The sequence below is a fragment of the Mytilus trossulus genome, chromosome 11 (genome assembly GCF_036588685.1).
Source record: "Mytilus trossulus isolate FHL-02 chromosome 11, PNRI_Mtr1.1.1.hap1, whole genome shotgun sequence".
In the NCBI taxonomy this organism is placed as follows: Eukaryota; Metazoa; Mollusca; class Bivalvia; order Mytilida; family Mytilidae; genus Mytilus; species Mytilus trossulus.
The window spans coordinates 44,613,995-44,632,747 of NC_086383.1; the positions used below are offsets into that span (position 1 = coordinate 44,613,995).

General features: G+C 32.8%; 1 protein-coding gene across 4 annotated transcripts; it reads left to right on the top strand.

Annotated features, from left to right (window-relative positions):
• The first annotated feature begins 3,053 nt into the window (after positions 1-3,053).
• Positions 3,054-16,659, top strand: LOC134691163 (alpha-2Db adrenergic receptor-like). 4 transcript variants are annotated; one of them, XM_063551465.1, is made up of 2 exons: positions 3,054-3,103; positions 15,168-16,659. In XM_063551465.1, the coding sequence occupies exons 1-2, from the start codon at positions 3,099-3,101 to the stop codon at positions 16,591-16,593; spliced, it is 1,431 nt and encodes a 476-aa protein (XP_063407535.1). In that variant the 5' UTR covers positions 3,054-3,098; the 3' UTR covers positions 16,594-16,659. The 4 variants fall into 4 exon arrangements, with proteins under 4 accessions (XP_063407535.1, XP_063407534.1, XP_063407536.1 ...); XM_063551464.1 differs by lacking the exon at positions 3,054-3,103 and adding an exon at positions 3,416-3,599; XM_063551466.1 differs by lacking the exon at positions 3,054-3,103 and adding an exon at positions 11,971-12,138.
• The last annotated feature ends 2,094 nt before the right edge of the window (positions 16,660-18,753 follow it).

Here is an 18,753-nt window from a genome sequence, read left to right on the forward strand (position 1 = left end):
CTCCTTCCGGAGATTACGTCGTGAAAATTAGCTACTGATTTGAAAACAGTAATAATTGGTCATGAGAATTAGTTTTGTCAGTTTCCGCAGGAACATATATATATTATACATATATATAAATGCCGGTTTTCCTATTTTCACAGATTCTATCACTAAGTTTTAGATACTAGTTTCTGTTCGTGACATTTTGCCTGTTTCCTCATCTAAAACATGCAACCACTGTTTTCATTATACATGTATATTATATGCACTAAAAACACCAACAAATAGATTTATAAGAGTATACGGAAAAGTTTAAAGCATATCAATGAATTGACTGATGGGGTTAAACGTAACCTTCACCACTCTTGGTGATATCACAGTGGCTAGTTTTTATTGGCGGAAGAAGCCGGAGTACTCTTAGAGTACAACCGACTATCTGCAGGAAAGCTGGCAAATTTAAAACAATTGAGTTTGTAGTAAAACGCACCGACTATGAGCGTGATACGAGCTCATATTAGCCTCACTGACAGGTTTGTGTTTGCTGTAGTTAAACCAATTTGACCACCCAAACACCGAGCCCCTCTTTAATACATATACATTACTTTTGACTAGTTAGAATTTCTTAAATCAAAAATTTGACAGTATGGAAATGCAGAACCAACACCATGATTTCTTAGTAGCTATGGGCGGTTATATATGTGACCACTAGCAATATTCTTTCTCTATAGATGAGAAATTAATCAAACAATTTAAATCGCAGATTTCGAACATGGTGTTCACCAATCTTCTATATACCTTTGGGTGAAGTTCTGAGACTTTAAACATGCAATTTATCATGAATATGTAATGGAAGACGTGCTGCATTGTGTTCTGATGATGGGATGTTGTACACAACAAAAAGAGGCGGAACCCAGGTTATACTGTAAACAAACTAATTAATTTTCGCAAGTGGAAAAATAACGCGAATATAAATTGTCGCAATTACATAACTTGGATCTTTCATCATCTATTAAAGTTCATCCACTAAATTAGAAAATCACGGAATTATATCGCTTGTATTTGAAAGAACGAAACGCGAAATAAAGTGTCCGCGAAAATTAGCTGATTTGTAGTATTCAAAACTCATAATCGAAGAGAGACTGATAACACCATAGCGATGAAATGGGGATATCAAAGGCTGTATGGTCTTGTGTTATGCTTCGAGTATAAACCATCAATATTTAAGCTAATTTTTGATCACTCAGGATGTTGTCTGTTGAACATTCATCCCTTAATATTTGATCAGAAAAGTTATATGTATATAGTAACGTAGGTATATTAACATGACGAAGAGTCCTAAGAGCATTGATTCATATAAAGAACAGTCTTACAAAATAATAAGAACATTGTTTTCGTTTGATGTGTTAGAGCTTTTGATTTTGCTATTTGATTTGGGACTTTCCGTTTTGATTTTTTCACTGAGTTCGATATTTTTGTAATTTTATTTTTAATGAGGTACAGTGTCAATTTCTATATCAACCAATGTAATAATATTGTTTAAATGTACTTTATCTTTTGTCACGTTGTTGACATAATAACTTTATAAATAAGGTTAAGTTTATGCAAGGTTATGTTGATACAAGGTCATTAACTAAATCACAGATTAAATACAGTATTTACAGAAAATGATAAAGTTGCAAAATTCCTAGTATAGCGGTAGTTAATTATTTGGAACGACTCTTGATTTTACGTTTATCTTTTTATATCTCTTCCATTCTTTATAAAATCACGATCGTTTTGTCACAATAATTGACCTTAAGACCTTAAGATTGGATAGTGGAGAGCATAAACAACACACCACTGATGTAATGTGGTTAGTGCATCGGACTACTAACACAAAGGTTCCTGGTTCGATTCCTGTTTGGGATGAAAATTTCAGGAACTCAATTTTCGGTTCTCCCTTGACACCATTTGCGAGAATTATCTTGAGGAAACGATGATAGTCCGTCGGAAGGGGACTATAAATGGCTGACCCGTGTTAAGAGAGAGCCATGTCTCTTGCACGTTAAAGACACCCTTGTAGATTTCGAAAAAGAGTAGGCTAATGCTGCTACAAGGCAGCACTCGCACCCGCAAAGTGGAGAGGGATTAATATAAGTTGCAAAACTTGTTTCCCAATCCACTCTAAATAAATATGTTTAAACTAAACTAATGTCAATAGACATAAAGTTTTTATGGAATCTGTAGGATATTCATTAGGGAACGACCATTTAACTTCATTGGGAAGGAGAAGGGTAATGTTTTTTCCCAAAATAAAAAAAATCTGACCCCTGAATTAGGGAAAAAATCAAGTTCTAGTGAAGTAGATGACAAAAAAATATTCTCAGACTGAGTCTATATTTCCCTTATACCTTACAGTGTTAGATGATGAAAAAAGATTTATAGCGGAGAAAAACTAAATAAAAAATGTACTCGTTTTGCACAAAACAAATTTTCTGACTCCGTAAAAACCATACTCCCTTATATTCATTTTAAAAACTTAATTTGATAAAAGAAATGTTTATTGGCGTAGTGTGTTACAATTTTAATGCCTTTTTCGGTATTTTAAATTAATTTGACTTCGAGAGTGTTTCAAAACTTCCAAATTAGATATACAAGTACAAAAGATAGGATGGTTTTACCTAAATATTTGAAATGAAAATGTTTATGTGTAAGACAAATAATTTCTACAGAAAAGGAAATAAATATTGGGAAATTATTGATATTAATAACAGATTGGAATAAATCAAATAAATCATCTTTTCGTTTTTTTTTCGACATTCGAAGGAATAAAGTTCAAATTTGGATAAACATCGCGTAATGTGAAAATTCGAAATGTTAAAAACAACTTACATTGATTTAGATATACAAGTCACAGTACATCATCGTCCATACGAATTATAATGGGGTAAAAAGCGTGCGATTTCCATTCGCAACATGTAAATCAAACTCATATAATTTTATTCTTATATTTGTAGCACAACAAAGAAGTTGACACATGACACGTGTCTTGTTTGTCATTAAATTCAGATTTTGAGCCCTTTTTTTATTGTTTAACATGAGGAAATTGACATTTAAAACTTTACTTCCACGAGGCCATGGCGTAAGTACAATTGATTCGTGTAGTTGTAAGGGACCGACAATTTAACTTCAATAGGGGAGGGGATGTTTTTTTTCTTTACAAAGATATTATTATATATATATTCTGAATCTAGATTGTGAACCCTTTTTTATTGTGTTCATAATTGTCTTTTTTTAAACCTTTTGTTGGGTTGATGTCTCATATAATTTAAAAACTTCAAAAAACTTTAAAATCTATTTAGAAAAGAAAATGTTGCACTTTTGTATACCATCAGTATACTTTAAGACCGAAATCTTCAATGAACCTACTACAAACAAGCGTCTTTGACCTGGATAAAGTGTTGTTTTCCGTTCAAAATAATAAGATGAATAAATTATACAAACATATTATGAGCAAATTGACTTCCTTTCGCGGAATTATATTCAAATATAGATATTTGTTTACCTTGGATGAAACTTAAAAGTAGCTGACATGAGGAAATTGACATTTTAAAACTTTACTTCCACGAGGCCATGGCGTAAGTACAATTGATTCGTGTAGTTGTAAGGGACCGACAATTTAACTTCAAAAGGGGGAGGGGAAGTTTTTTTTCTTCACAAAGATATTATATATTCTGAATCTAGATTTCCCCTACCTTATAGTGTCTCATTTTGAAGAAAGAAAAAAATGGATTGAAAGGGTCGAAAAACTTTAAAATTATTTTTTTTTGCTTTGCTCTAAAAAAGTTTTCAAAACAAACTTACTCCTATCTTTAAAGTAAAATGATTGCTCTCTAAGCTAAATAATTTATCAGACAAATATTCTTTAAAGACCATGTTTTAGTGTCAAGATATTTTATAATTAAGTATCAAATTAAAAACCCACTATTGCTATTCCCTTGCTGATACTAATAAAAATTCATTCTCATAAGTTCAGTGGTATATTGTCATAAAGTGCATTTATTGATTGATAGTGGTTGTTAAACGTCTAGTGGGCTTTAAGGTTTATATACCCTTCTGTAGACATTTTCTTAGAACTTTTTGTAAACAATCATTTATGTTTCAAATTTCACAACAAAAATCTCTGTATTAAAGGCTATGGATTTTCTATAAAAATCTTGATTTATTTGCCACCAAGTGCTCTTTTTCTATCAAATGCAATGCATCAGTAAAAAATAATACTTTGCATCAAGTTTCCCCTTTGGATATGTACTAAATGGCCTATCTCTATAATTCATTATACCTGTAGTTTTGATACAATTGAAGTTTGAAAAATTCGTACAAAAATGGCTACAGAAGGGTACATAAACCTTAAAGGGAACATTAGGATCCAAATCCCCCTTATGAAATCTTACTGCACACTGTGGAATATTTGTTATATTTTATACAATAATAAAATTCGTGATTCATGTGACTGAATTTTTTTTAAAGAATAACCCCAAAAATGCAATGAGACGAATTGTTGCATACATCAGGATCGGAACTTTCATCAATATTATTGACACTGTATAATGTTCAATGATAGTTAAAAAGTTTCTTTCAACACATACACGTATTTAAAGGGTACAAGAGGACAATAGCAAGTTTATTGGACACAAACTATTTCACTAAGTGAAGTGGTCGGGAATAGTATGTGTTAGAGGGACGATAAATTATAGTTCAAATTATATAACATTGATATATAATTATTTATGTATGTAAAGATCAAATTGCAATTATCTGAAAACTCAGAAAATAATGAGAGAAAATTGTCAATCATTTTAATTTTGTTTTATGGAAATACATGCATTACTAGTTTCAAGAGGATTATAGACAAGGTTTGGTCTCATAGCTAGTAAATATAAGTGTATATTATCACCATTCTTCATTAATTTATGTCATATACTTTGGAAAAGCGGATGTGGTGTAATGATAGTAATATTTTGATAAATGTATTTTCTGTATGTTTTATCTTTCCAGGAAAATTATAAATATAAGTTGCAAAAATGATTTTTAAATTAAATTGTACAACAAATAAAAAAATCCCCTAAAAAGTTATACCATTCGACGAATAGTTGTCTCGCATTGAAAGTTGTTTGTGTGAACATCTACTATGTAAATTTTTTTGTAATTAATTGAAAAGGGAACGACCATTCAACCTCAAGGTAGTGGGGAAAGGTGTGTGTGTGGGGGGGGGGTCTTTTTTTTCGTATGAACATTTGTATTTAGTTTTTCGACGCTTTCGATCAATTTTTTTTCAAAATTCAACAACAATCTAGATTTTGGTCATCTGCTTAACCAGTTACCACAATATTTTTGTGCGTCAAATTAGAGATCCGAATTTTTTTTTCAGTTAAAAACCAAGACCATAACCCCACCCCCCCTTTTTTCAAAGTCAAATGTTTGTTCCCTGACTACATTTTCGTATGTATGTTTACAAACCGAGGTACATGTAGGACCTCCCTTAGTCGATTTAAAAGAACCTATTCTGAAGTGAAAGGAGTCCTGAAAATGCATGAACTATTTACCACTGGACGTTAAAATCAAATGGACGGAATAAATTAAGTAAGAAATAGGGTTATTAGTTAATCGCTGGGGTTAAACAGTGAGTATAACACTTTCATGTGACCTTCGGACAATTTTAAAAGCTAAATACAATATGAATATTTACAAATGTGACTACAGTGTAATATGTTGAAATCCCTTTGTATAGTATGGTCAGCCATGCCAAATATGGAATAATTACTTTGATAACTCTATTGAAATGATAGTTACAATGACATACCATGTCTTTCCAGAGAAAAAAAATCTACAATTTCATACATGAAATTTACAATACGACCGACACTAGTTAAGAAAGACAAACAACAATTTGTATCCAAATGTTTAGTTAAAACTAGAACACACCCGTGATATCGCGGGTCCGTGACTGAATTAAGGTATATAACTATGCGCAAGCCTTATTTTAGTATTAGTATTGTCATCTGATAAAGTCATGCCGATTATAAGATACACTGTTTTTCTCTGCTTTCAAATCTTTCTGTTTGAATCCGTCGAACTGGAACTTATCAATTATTGGTAATATTAATTATTTGGAAAACAAAAGGTCCTGGAATGGAGTATTTTTTAATCAACAACATTGTCCTATATTAGTTATAAATAAAGATGAATTCTTTGATTCGCTGTTTTACGTCATGTATGCCCACTAACAAATTGAAAACTGTTCCTCATTTTTAGTCTTGTTATCTTAGAAAGTCTTACTGATTAAAATACTACAATAGGTAGCTATTTGACAATTTAGTAGTGTCAACCCTGTGATTATGACCCGTGTATATAGCATATTAACCCTAAATACAACGTTTGGTGGTGCGCCTGTCAGATGCGGAACGTACAGATTAGGTAATAGGTAACAGGTGAATATACTATTGGTATCGGTATTGGCAATTTTAATTACGTGGAAAACAAAAGGGCCTGGAGTGGTGTAATTTTCAATCTACATCTTTGTACTATATTAGTGATATATAAAGTTGAATTCTTTGATTCGTCGTTTTTACGTGATGACGGCTGAAAAATTGGACTTCGTAATTTTAGTATTATAGATGTTTCACCCAACAAGGGAAGTGACTGGTTCAAAACCAAACTTAAGGCTACAAATGAGTCTGAAATGGCAACACATTTCTGAATAGCGTTCGACAAATGGAGCCATAAAGGCCATACCCAGCAGGCAGGTTCCAGTCAGGCCTTGAAAAAATTAAACAAATATCAGTTCGGCGAAACAGACATTCCGGTCAGACATGCATTCCGGCTACAACAAAAAATAAAACCGCACGTTTTTATTCATCATGTTCATAAAATGCTGAATAATTCGGTTGGAAGTTTTTGTTTCTAATAGCAAAAAAAAGAGGACAAGATTATTGTTTTCAATCCAGTCCCAGTCAGAACCTGTTTAAGGCAAAACTCAGAGTCATTTTTTGTCTCGCAAATATCAAAGACTGCCTCCTAAAATCAAATGCTTCGTACCTTAGACTTTAAATCTATCTAGATATTATACAGACTTGGAATCATAATTCAGCTATGTTATTTTAAAATAGGCTAGGCGTTTGGGGTTAAACATTTTTTCGTAGGTAAATAATATTTCTGTGGATTTTTTTTTCATGCGGGTGTAATAGTCTATAGGGTATTTCTTTCTGTTTGATGAAATAGTGAAATAGAAGTCAATACGTTCTTGCTCAATCCTTTGTCGCTTTGAAAGTGTAATGATTGTCATCCCATGCCTAAGCAATGTATTACACTAAGTTTAAACAGTCGAATGGATGAAACATCATGTTTTTCAATAGTAGTGACGAACAGTCCGTCCGTATGTTTCACTTTTGTATCCACAACCGACCCATGAAACTTTAAAGTATACTAGTATATCACTTAAACAATGTACATTTACTCTTATACCTTTTCTTCATCCATATAATTAATTCATGTTAACTTTGGCATTAATTTGACTGTGTCATATCAAAATAATATGGTATCTGCTTATTACAATGGAAGAATGTGGCCAAGCAAAAAAATATGTTGTTCACTCAATATTAATTATGTCGTTCCCTCAAGGTGCAACGTCTTTCCCACAAGATAGATATTTCGATCCCTCAAAATGCAATGTCGTTACAACACTATAGTTATTCCGTTTTCCAAAGATGTTATATCGTTCCCTCAAGATATAATGTCGTTCCCACAATATAGCAATACCATTGTCTTAATATAATCTTCGTGTCCTATGGTGGAAGAATGCAGCCGAAAAAGAAAAAAAAATGGGAACATGATAATTGTTTTGTGGAAACGCCATAGCATCTTGATGGAACAAGATAGATTACAACATATCATCTTTGGGTAACGACATAATATCTTGAGGGAAAAAGATAAATTACGACATAGCACCTTAGGGGAACGACATAATATTTTGAGGGAACGACATGATATCTTGAGGGAACTAAATAGTATCTTAAGGGAACGAGATAACCATCTTGAGGAAACAATCTTTAAGGCACGACATAGTATTTTGAGGGAAAGAGATAACAATCTTAGGGAAACGTAAGAAGGCAGAATGCGGCCATGAAAAATATAAAATGCTGTCCCCTCAAGATATTATGTCGTTCCCTAAAGATATTATGTTGTTCATTCAAGATGCTATGTCGTTTCCACAAGATAGTTATCTCGTTCCCTCAAGATACTATGTTGTCCCACAGTATAGTTATCTCGTTCCATCAAGATACTATATGTCGGTCCCTCAAGATGATAGGTCGTTCCCTCAAGATATTATGTAGTTCCCTCAAGATATGTCATTCCTTCAAAATAATATGTCGTTCCATCAAAATCACATGTCGTTTCCACACGATAATTATCTCGTTCCCTCAAGATGCTATGTTATGTCGTTTCCACAAGAAAGTTATCTTGTTTCCTCAAAATACTCTGTAATTCCCGCAAGATGGTATGTTGTTCCCTTAAGATAGTTATCTCGTTCCCACAATATACTATGTTGTTCTCTCAACAAAACTATAAAATTGTTATGATATATTATTCATTTCCCATTTAGAATTATCTTAGTTGAGGGATCGAGATAACTATATTGAGGGAACAACATAACATCTTGAGGGAACAACATAGTATATTAATGGAACAACATAGTATATTTATAATGGAACACCATATATTTTATTTTTCATGGCCGCATTCTGCCACTGTAGAAACGACATAGCATGTTTTGAGAACGAAAAAACTTTCTTGTGGAAACAAGAACACTATCTTATGAAAACGACATAGCATCTTCAGGGAACGACATAGCCTATCCTGAGGGAACGAAATGATATCTTGTGAGAATGACATAGCCTATCCTGAGGGAACGAAATGGTATCTTATGGTAACGACATAGCATCTAGCAGGAACGACATACATGTAATTTCTTGAAGGAACAACATATATTTATTTTCTTTCATGACCGCAATCTGACACCGTCTTTTCATCCTAAACCCTAAACAAAATTTAATGAAAAGCCAGTATTTTTTTTCTGGAAAGATGCGCCTACAATGTGTTTTATAGACTATACTGTAAAATTAAATCAATGTTTTCCTGAAATTCGTTAATTTTTGCCACCTTCTGTTAGTCTACAAATTAAAAAAATGGAAATGTCTCGTGACTTGTCAGTACAACATACAGAGATACAAATATCAATAATAATTTCCTGCGGTATAAATGATTATTCCAAGCATTTATGATTTAATAGGAATTAAAAATATATTTTAAATCTCTTATCCGCAATGGTCTGGTTTATAGTTGTCTTTGTGTTATCTTAAAACGTTTGTGGTGTTTAGCTGCAGCAAACGTCACCAAACTCACAGTGACGTACTTCCTTTTTTCTAAAACATTGAAAGAGAAGAAACTAGGTAGAAAGGCTAAGCAATTATTTCATTCATTGTGTCCATCGATGTTTTATTTGTTTAAGCAATAATTTAACAAAGTGAAATAAATAATATTTTTTTTTTAGAATTAACTTTATTGCATCGTTATTTGTACAATTTACGCTTATAATTAGAATTATATCATAGGCACTTGTTTCTATCCATAGGAAGGTCGACTATCCATATAAATAGAAGCTTCTGTGTGAGACGCGCATATTTGTTTCGCACAACAGCCACAGTTTCTTAGTCTTGTGCTGCAAGAATTACTCTTTTTTTATAATTTATTTATTTATATAAGAAAACTTTGTAGTTCAGAATTTTATTGCTCTCATGCAGTATTTTGTCTGCCCATGTTTGGCGTCTGCATGAACTTTATATCGATGACTTAGACAGCAACCATTTGATTACCTGGGGGGGGGGGGGGGGGGGGGCTCTGGATTTTTTTCTGGACAATCTATTTTTTTGGCGAAAAGTCGAAAACATTTTTTTCTTTCAAATTTAGCATAACATATAGTGGCAGGTCAGGGTCAAAAACAAATTATTTTTCTCCAAAAACTTGAAACAATTTTTTTTCCCAAAAAAATCCATTATGAATTGAGCCTAGTCCAAATAATTATGACGTCTTGGAAGGCTATTTTAAATTTTTGCTTTGACCATTGTTGACTGTCAAAGAAAAAAATATATGATAGCCTTACAAGATGTCATTATTATTTGGACTATTGAATTGCCAGAAACATCCAGTTTGATGTTCTTATTCTTAGCTTGTGTGCATTGTAGAAACATTAGGTTTGAGATATTTGCCGGTTTGTATGCCTGTTGTGATTACACGTTTGTTTATTTTAAAATGTGGTAATCGTCTGATTACTGCTGTCGGATTTTAATTACATGATTCATAATTGATTACTTAATTCATTAGAGATTATTTTATTCATAAATATATATCTATATAACATAAATTATCACAAGCGATGACATAATTCATAAGTAATAACTTGAATCATAAGATATTATTTTATTCATAAGTAATTACTTGTAAGTTGTATCATAGGAGATTATTTTAATCATAAGTGATAACGTGATTAATAAGTGATTACTTATTTCATATGTGATTACTTGATTCATAAATGTTATCATTGTTTTTGGTTATAAATTTCTCTTCATACAATGAATTTTTAATTATAACCAATATTAATTAATTACATAAATTTATTCTGATCATAGGATAAAAAATTGATTATTGCATGATTACCATCCTTTTAACACACACTTGTAATGCCAATTATGTGTACACTGTACAGTACAATGTTTTTGTTTAAACTTGGCACACACCAACATCAAATATTTAATTTTATGTTTTTGATATATTTGTTAAAGCAATTTACCACAAGAATAGTTTATATTTTTTACATTTTTTTTTTTTATCATAAATTAAATCTACGACTAGATTTAATAATTATGATGCGATTTAACAATTACTCAGTTAATTTAATTCATTAGCGTACAGGTTTCATAACAGTTTACAAGATGTTTCGACTACTAGAAAAGGGGAGTAGGACCTTTATCATGATTCCGGGATCGGGTTTTTTAAAGCTCGGGGTTTCGGGATTGATCCTTTTGGGATCCGGGATTTTTTTTTTTTAGTATCGGGATGTCGGGATTTAAATTGTTTTTTTTAAATCAGGGATTTCGGGATCAGAACCCCTCCTAGGCTACTCCCCACTAGAAAGTGACTTTGGAATGACATTTGCTTTGTCATATCTACACAATACAGTACACGTGCTGGTATATACTTATCCCAGTAAACCTATACTCAAAATTAAATTAAAACTCCTCCGAATCTTCACTTTTAACGGGTTGTGTTTATCTGTTTATTGCTCATATTGGATCTATTTGTTTTTGGATGATTTAATCTATAAAATAGTTGGTATGCATGCGAAAAAAGGGGGGTACATTTAGGTATATTTTTGTTAACGGTCAGAAGGGACGTATTCTCTATAAGAATCTTCTTAAGAATTTGAAATGAATTTTGTCAGCAGTTTTATTGGTCTGATTCACTGGCCAAACAAAATCTTGTTAAAAAAAATCTGGATACTTTCTATAAATGCAGAGATGCGCATACAAAGTTAAAGACTAGACTGTGTGTGATTTTTTCAGAATAAAATCAATGTTTTCCTGATATTCGTTAATTTTTGCCACCTTCTGTTAGTCTACAATTTAGAAATATAGAAATATCTCGTGACTTGTCACTACAACATACAACGATAAAAATATCAATAATCATTTCCTGTGATATAAATCATTATTCCACGCATTTATGCATTAATGCATTTTTTCTTTATAAAATATTAAAAAACATCCTAGAGACTAGCAGTTAAATCGTCAATTAATAGAATGATAATATCCGGATTATGAACATTATAACACTTTGTTCTCATTGTTATCGATACACGTTTTAATACAGTGTAGCATTTCCAATAAACAGTGGGCTTAATACGTATAAGTGACAACATATATATTAATATATGTAACGTGTGTTTCCTGTTTGAGGAGCGACACACACAAACGTATCATATAAACACACATACCGAGTTAGGATTTACATTTCGTAATTGTTCAGATGGATTATCAATTAAAATTCAAAAATTAAAATTATGTAAGTATAAAAATTAAATAACATAACAGAAAATTTTTTTTTTTTCGGTAGTACATTTCATGTTTATCTTTATATTCTAGACTAACATTTCACAATGAAAGGCTTTCGTGGCTTTGAAAAAGATTACTACACTAAAATGGTCATTTCCAAAACTTTTCTGATTTTATACTAATTTTTCTAGTCGCATAGCTTTGACAGTGACTGATTAGAAAAGGCCCGAAAGAGGGGAATGGTTAGAAAAAAAGCCGGGGTCACGTTCTTATGGCTTGACATTTGTATTTTAATTATATATAGTACATTTTCTAATTTTTTTTAACTGCAGCCGGGTTAACCTATATTATATAGTTTTCACAAAAAGACTGTGGATATCCTGAGTTCGCACATGTTGACGGTAAGGTTAAACCGTATTGATAATATCAAATTATGTTTCTTGGTATCTTGTAAAAACATAGCATAAGAGATATTTTCCGTAACCTATACATTTTGCTATATGTAAATATAGATATACGTCAATTAATAAGACAACAACACAGTTTTTCTTAGTGTTTGATAAACAAGATATTAGGTAAATGTGTTGTAGAAGTATAATGTCGAGAAACCTCTTTTGATTCCATTTCATTTGAAACTAAAAAAAATTAGAACATTTAACATAGGAGAAACTTTTGAGAGAACAAATATAGATGCCATAACTGATAATTCATTTCTCCATAGGCGACACTGATAGCCAGCCCTTTTTGATAAGTAGACATAAGAAATTTGTATTTTTGTAAATACAAAACTTTGCTGAAAGTAAAGAATATTTTATTCGTACAGACTTAGTGTTTTCTGGTCCATTTAGGAATTAACTGTATTGTATTTCAAGCTCCGACGGCATCAATTGGGGATTTGATGGTCGCAAATTAAGTTTACTGGCGACGCGTTAGCGGAGACTGAAAACGGGTATTTGCGACCATCAAATCCCCAATTGATGCCGTCGGAGCTTAAAATACAATATTGTTATCTCCATTCTAATTAAACTGACAGAAAACAACGTTAAAACATGTATTTAAAATCTGTCATATGCCGTCTGCGCTTGCGCGTACGTCCCATAGCATTAATTGTCAATTGATGCCATGTTAATAAGTGACGTTATCCAATCAAAATGAACGTTACAAACGTTGTTGCATTAGAATATACTTTGGTCTTAAAAAAATACCGGTTCCCGTTCCTTTTCTTCTCGTAATTTGTACATATCACCCTCCCTATCAGTTTTGCTCTTAAAACACGTGCCGTGGCTTATCTGAGCGTGGAAACAAACAAATGGAAGTTTTTAACGACCTTGCGATTTTTTTTCAAATGCAATTTCCTGTTTTATACACATTTCTCGATTTCCGTGTGAATCAATTATAAATTTACATCGTACATGTACCAATGTTATGCTTTGTAAAAAAAATGATATAGAAATACTTAAACATACTTTACAAATGCTGACCTATTTTTTCATCCGACATATTGGCAGTCACGATCATCAGCTTTACCCCAGTGAAAAATTGTCTCTGATTTACGTATACATTGTTATAGTTTATTACAGTTTGTTCAATATAAAAAGCGGAGTCACAGGAGACTTTATTTGTACAAGTACTGCAAATAGTATTTGTGTACATGTACTTGTTTATTGTACAAAAGTTGTCTGATTGCAGGACAAACAAGATTACTCTGAAAATTGTAGAAAATAACAATTAATTGTAGTTTGATAAGAACAACAACAACATAAATGACATATGGAAAAAAATTGTTTACCTACACCGAATATTAATTGTATATCTAAACCACACCGCTGATCTCATTTTTAGCTTGTGTAAACCTGGCCCAAAGGGCAAAGTGGGATTTTCTTCTCACTTGGCGTCCGTCCTACGTCATCGTCCTTCGTTAATTTTTCAAAAGTCTTCTCCTCTGAAACTACTGGGTCAAATTTAACCAAACTTGGCCACAATCATTATTGGGGTATTTAGTTAAAAAAATGTGTTCGATGACCAGTCCAATCAACCAAGATGACCGCCATGGTTAAAAATAGAACAAGGGGTTAAATGTAGATTTTTGCTTATATTTCTGAAACAAAAACATTTAGAGCAAATTTGACATGGGTTTAAATTGTTTATCAGGTCAAGATCTATTGGCCCTGAAATTTTCAGATGAAGCAGACAACTCGTTGTTTGGTAGCTGCCCCATAATTGATAATTTTAAGGAAAATTTGCTGTTTTTGATTATTATTTTGATTATTATTATAGATAGAGATAAACTGTAACAGTAATAGTGTTCAGCAAAGTATCATCTACAGATAAATTTAAATGACCCAGTATGGTCAGTTCACCCCTAAGAGTTATTGCCCTTTATAGTAAACTTTTCGTAATTTTTTGTAATCTTTTACAAAAATCTTCTGTGAAACTACTGAGAAAAATTTAAACAAACTTGTCCATAATCATCAAATGGGTATCTAGTTTAAAAATGTGTCCGATGACCCTTCCCGTGAACTAAGATGGACGACATGGCTTAAAATAAAACATAGGGTAAAATGCTGTTTTTGGCCCATATCTCTGAAAGCAAAGCATTTTGAGCAAATATGACAGGATCATATTATTTATTTGTTCAAGATCTATCTGAAATTTTCAGTCTAATCAGGCAACCTGTTGTTGGGTTGGTGCCCCTGTTATTGCCCTTTAAAGTCAATTTTTAACAAATTTTGTAAATTTTTATAAATTTTTACAAATTTTTAAAAAATATTTTCATTGTTACTACTGGGCCAACTTCATTATAGATAGATAAAATAGTAAAAAGAAAGAATGTTAGTAAAGTAAGATCTACAAACACATCACAATCACCAAAGCACAAACATGCATCTATATGTGGCCTTTGTTTACTAAGCACATAGACTAAGATGAGCGACACAGGCTCTTTGGAGCCTCTAGTTTAATTATCTTTCAGATTACATTTTTATAACACCATATTTTGTCAATATTTTATGCTGAGACTTCTCATTTTTTTTCTTTCAGTGTGTACAATACATCCGGACCATTATTATCAACCTCTGGAGCGCACTTTGACATGAATAGTACTGAATCGCTAGAGAATGTTTCACATGAAAGTAGCCCATTCTCTAAGTGGGACTTGCCTCGCTGGAACCAGTACATTTTTGAAAGGAATATGCTACCATCATTTGTGTTCATTCTTTTGTTACTAATTATCGGAGTTCCAGGGAATTCACTAGTATGCTACATTTATCACTTCAAAATACGAAATAGAAAGTTATCTTCGAACATTTTCATCCTAGCTCTTTCTTGGTTGGACTTGATTAACTGTGCCTTAACATTGCCGTTTGAGCTCTTTGTAATTTCAAATTATGTCCAATTTGACAATCCGATAATATGTAAATTTGCACGGTTTATTTCTTTCTTTTGCAACAACGCCACCTCAATTATACTTCTTTCCATCGCCATTGATAGATTACGGGTATTTATGTCCGGACCACGTCGTTTACGATTGCAAGCCTCGACTTCAAATCTCATAGTTGGTATAGCTATGGTTATTTCTGCCTTCATTAGTTGGCCAATGTTGTTATTTTTTGGTACCTGGAGATTCCCGCTCAAAAATGGCATCACAGGGAAAATGTGTCTGATTACCAACTACTACATGCTGAACAATAACCCTGTAGAAGCTTTCACATGGACCTTATTGAGTGTACATTTAATTTTTGATGTCTTGTTCGTTATTATTTACTCTGTTATAGGGAAAAGAATTTGTATCGATACAAAGGCAACACGAAGCATGTCAGCAAGTAGTGAGCATGCGCACTCATTTAGAGTAGACGTCCGCAAAGGAAGCGATTCTTCAGCTGAGGACGACGTATTTACGATGAGCACTAGTAGCACAAGAAAGTCATCGATCCGTCAAACAGATGATCATATATCATCAGAAGACACGTTGTATAAATGTAACTTGCTGAATTCTCAGAATTCCCAGAATTCAAGTGTAACGTCAATACCGAGTAGTCCTAAAAAAGTATTACTTCGTCCTAACCAGTCGAAGCATAACAGTAGAATATTAAGTTCACCGTTTAAAAAGCAACACACCCGCTGCTCAGCAACTAATTCAGAGTGGATGGTATCTAAACGTCGGCCATCGGTTAGCAGAACGTCAATTATGTTGTTTTTAGTAACAGTTGCATACATGATAACTTATTTGCCATATTGTATCCTTGTTGTGATAAGAACCACGGATTCCATGTTCTTTTTTAGACTTAACGACTTGGATAAGTCGTTTTTTCAGTTATTTTTTAGGTCATATTGTCTCGGTAGTGCTATTAATCCTATAATTTACAGTTTCGTTAGTTCAAGCTTTAGAAAAAAGTGCCGGGAAATTCTATATGATATTTTATGTTGCTTGCCCGGCAGAAAACGTAAGAAAACTATTTCAAATTGACAATCATTTATGTCGTCGTACCTCAAATGTTTTTACAGATTTATAATTAAAGTGAAAAATAACGTTTTTGGTGTTTAAAAACTTTATCTGTTTTGCTACTTACAGTTCCCACTATTCGATAAAATCAACAGAAGGTCAATATGTTTCTAAAATAGAGTTATTTGAGTTTGGCCTGCTTTAAGTCTTTATCACAAGTAAAAAAACTCAACATAGATACATGGATTGAAACTATGTACACTAGACGCGGGTTTCGTCTAAAAAGAACCATCACTGACACTCGAATAAAAGAGTTTTTCCTGAATTAGGACAGGTACATACATACAGAATGTATAGCGATGTTAAACATGTTAGCGGGATCACATTATTCTTCCCAGCCTTGGACATTGGTGTAACAGTACAAAATAAGAAAGAACTGTAAAAATCAGCTAAAAAAGGCTCATGTGTACGGATTGATAGTTTAGTCTTAGATGCATGATTTTGTTTATTAGTTGTTAGTGGCTTTGAACTAGCTGTCAGATATTTGCGAGTACTCTCAGATCTGTTCATTGTGTCTTTTTGTGTCGGGATGTATAAGTACCTGGCCACGTCCACTTGTATTTTTCTCCATCTGATGAGTTAAGCATTTTTCAACTGCTTTTTATAGTTCGTTCTTATGTTGTACTGTTTTACAACTGTCCCAGGTTAGGGGGAGAGTTGGGATCCCGCTAACATGTTTACCCCGCCACATTATTTATGTACGTGCCTGTCCCAGGTCAGGAGCCTGTAATTCAGTGGTTGTAGTTTGTTTATGTGTTACATATTTGTTTTTCGTTCATTTTTTTTTTACATAAATAAGGCTGTTAGTTTTCTCGTTTGAATTGTTTTACATTGTCTTATCGGGGCTCTTTATAGCTGACTATGCGGTATGAGCCTTGCTCATTGTTGAAGGCCGTACGGTGACCCATAGTTGTTAATGTCTGTGTCATTTGGTCCTTTGTGGATAGTTGTCGCATTGGCAATCATACCACATCTTTTTTTTGTATATCAACTCATTAGATGGATATAAATAGAAATACATCTAACAAAAATGAAGAGTGGACGTGGCCGGAATCCCAACAGTAAAAAAAACACTACATATAGATCTGAGAGTACTAACAGTTGCTGACAGCTAGTTCAAAGCCAGTAAAAAACTAATAAAAAATCATGCATCTAAGACTAAATAAATAGTTTCTTATAGAATGGTTATAATTACATTTTTTCAATGTTCAGGTTCACAATTAGTATACTCAAAATTGCACCACGTTTACTCTGATTACTAACAAAATGTGCAACCTGTAAAGATCTAATGAATGACAGAATCATGATACAGTGAAACATGGTTAACGCGAAACTCTACGGGACTTAAGGTTTTGTTCGGTTTTGGTCGATGTTCGGTTATCAGGTTCACAACGCATACTATTTAATATGACGGTGCTTAAGAACTTGTTTGGTTGATACAGGTTTTCGGTTTATGCAGGATTCGGTTAAGTAAGGTTTCACTGTACTTAAAAGTGGTGCGCATAACATATATGAGTATAAGAAAGAAATTCAAGTTAAAATAAAATTGAGAAAGGAAATACGGATTTCGTCAAAGCGACAACAACCCGACCATAGAGCAGACAACAGTCGAAGGCCACCAATGGGTTTGGTTCATTCACAGCAGAAGTCTGAATCAAATTTTCCTCACTGGACTTTAATTCAATTGAGAACAATTGACATACGATTCGTACGAGATGTTTATATCGCAATATTTGTGACAATATCGTATTGTAATGCTTTAATTGTAAGAGAGACGAAGGATACCAAATGTACATTCTAACTCATCTTCGCTAGACGAGGGTTACTATCCGTTCCCGCCCTCGTGTGAAGAGAGCGGGAGTTGACCGTAACCCTTGGTTAGCGAAGATGATTCTAACTCAAAAGTTGAAAATAAAATGACAACGCCTGGACTAAAAATGAAAGAAAAACCCACACCAACAGACCATATATAATCAGACCAGCAAAGTACACATAAAAAACTCATAGAAACCATCAATACAATCTCATGTGCCCAAGAAGGGTACGCAGATTCAGCTCCACATGTTAAATGGGTTCACTTGATAATGTAAACTATATATTTTAGTCTTTCAAAATTACAATAGC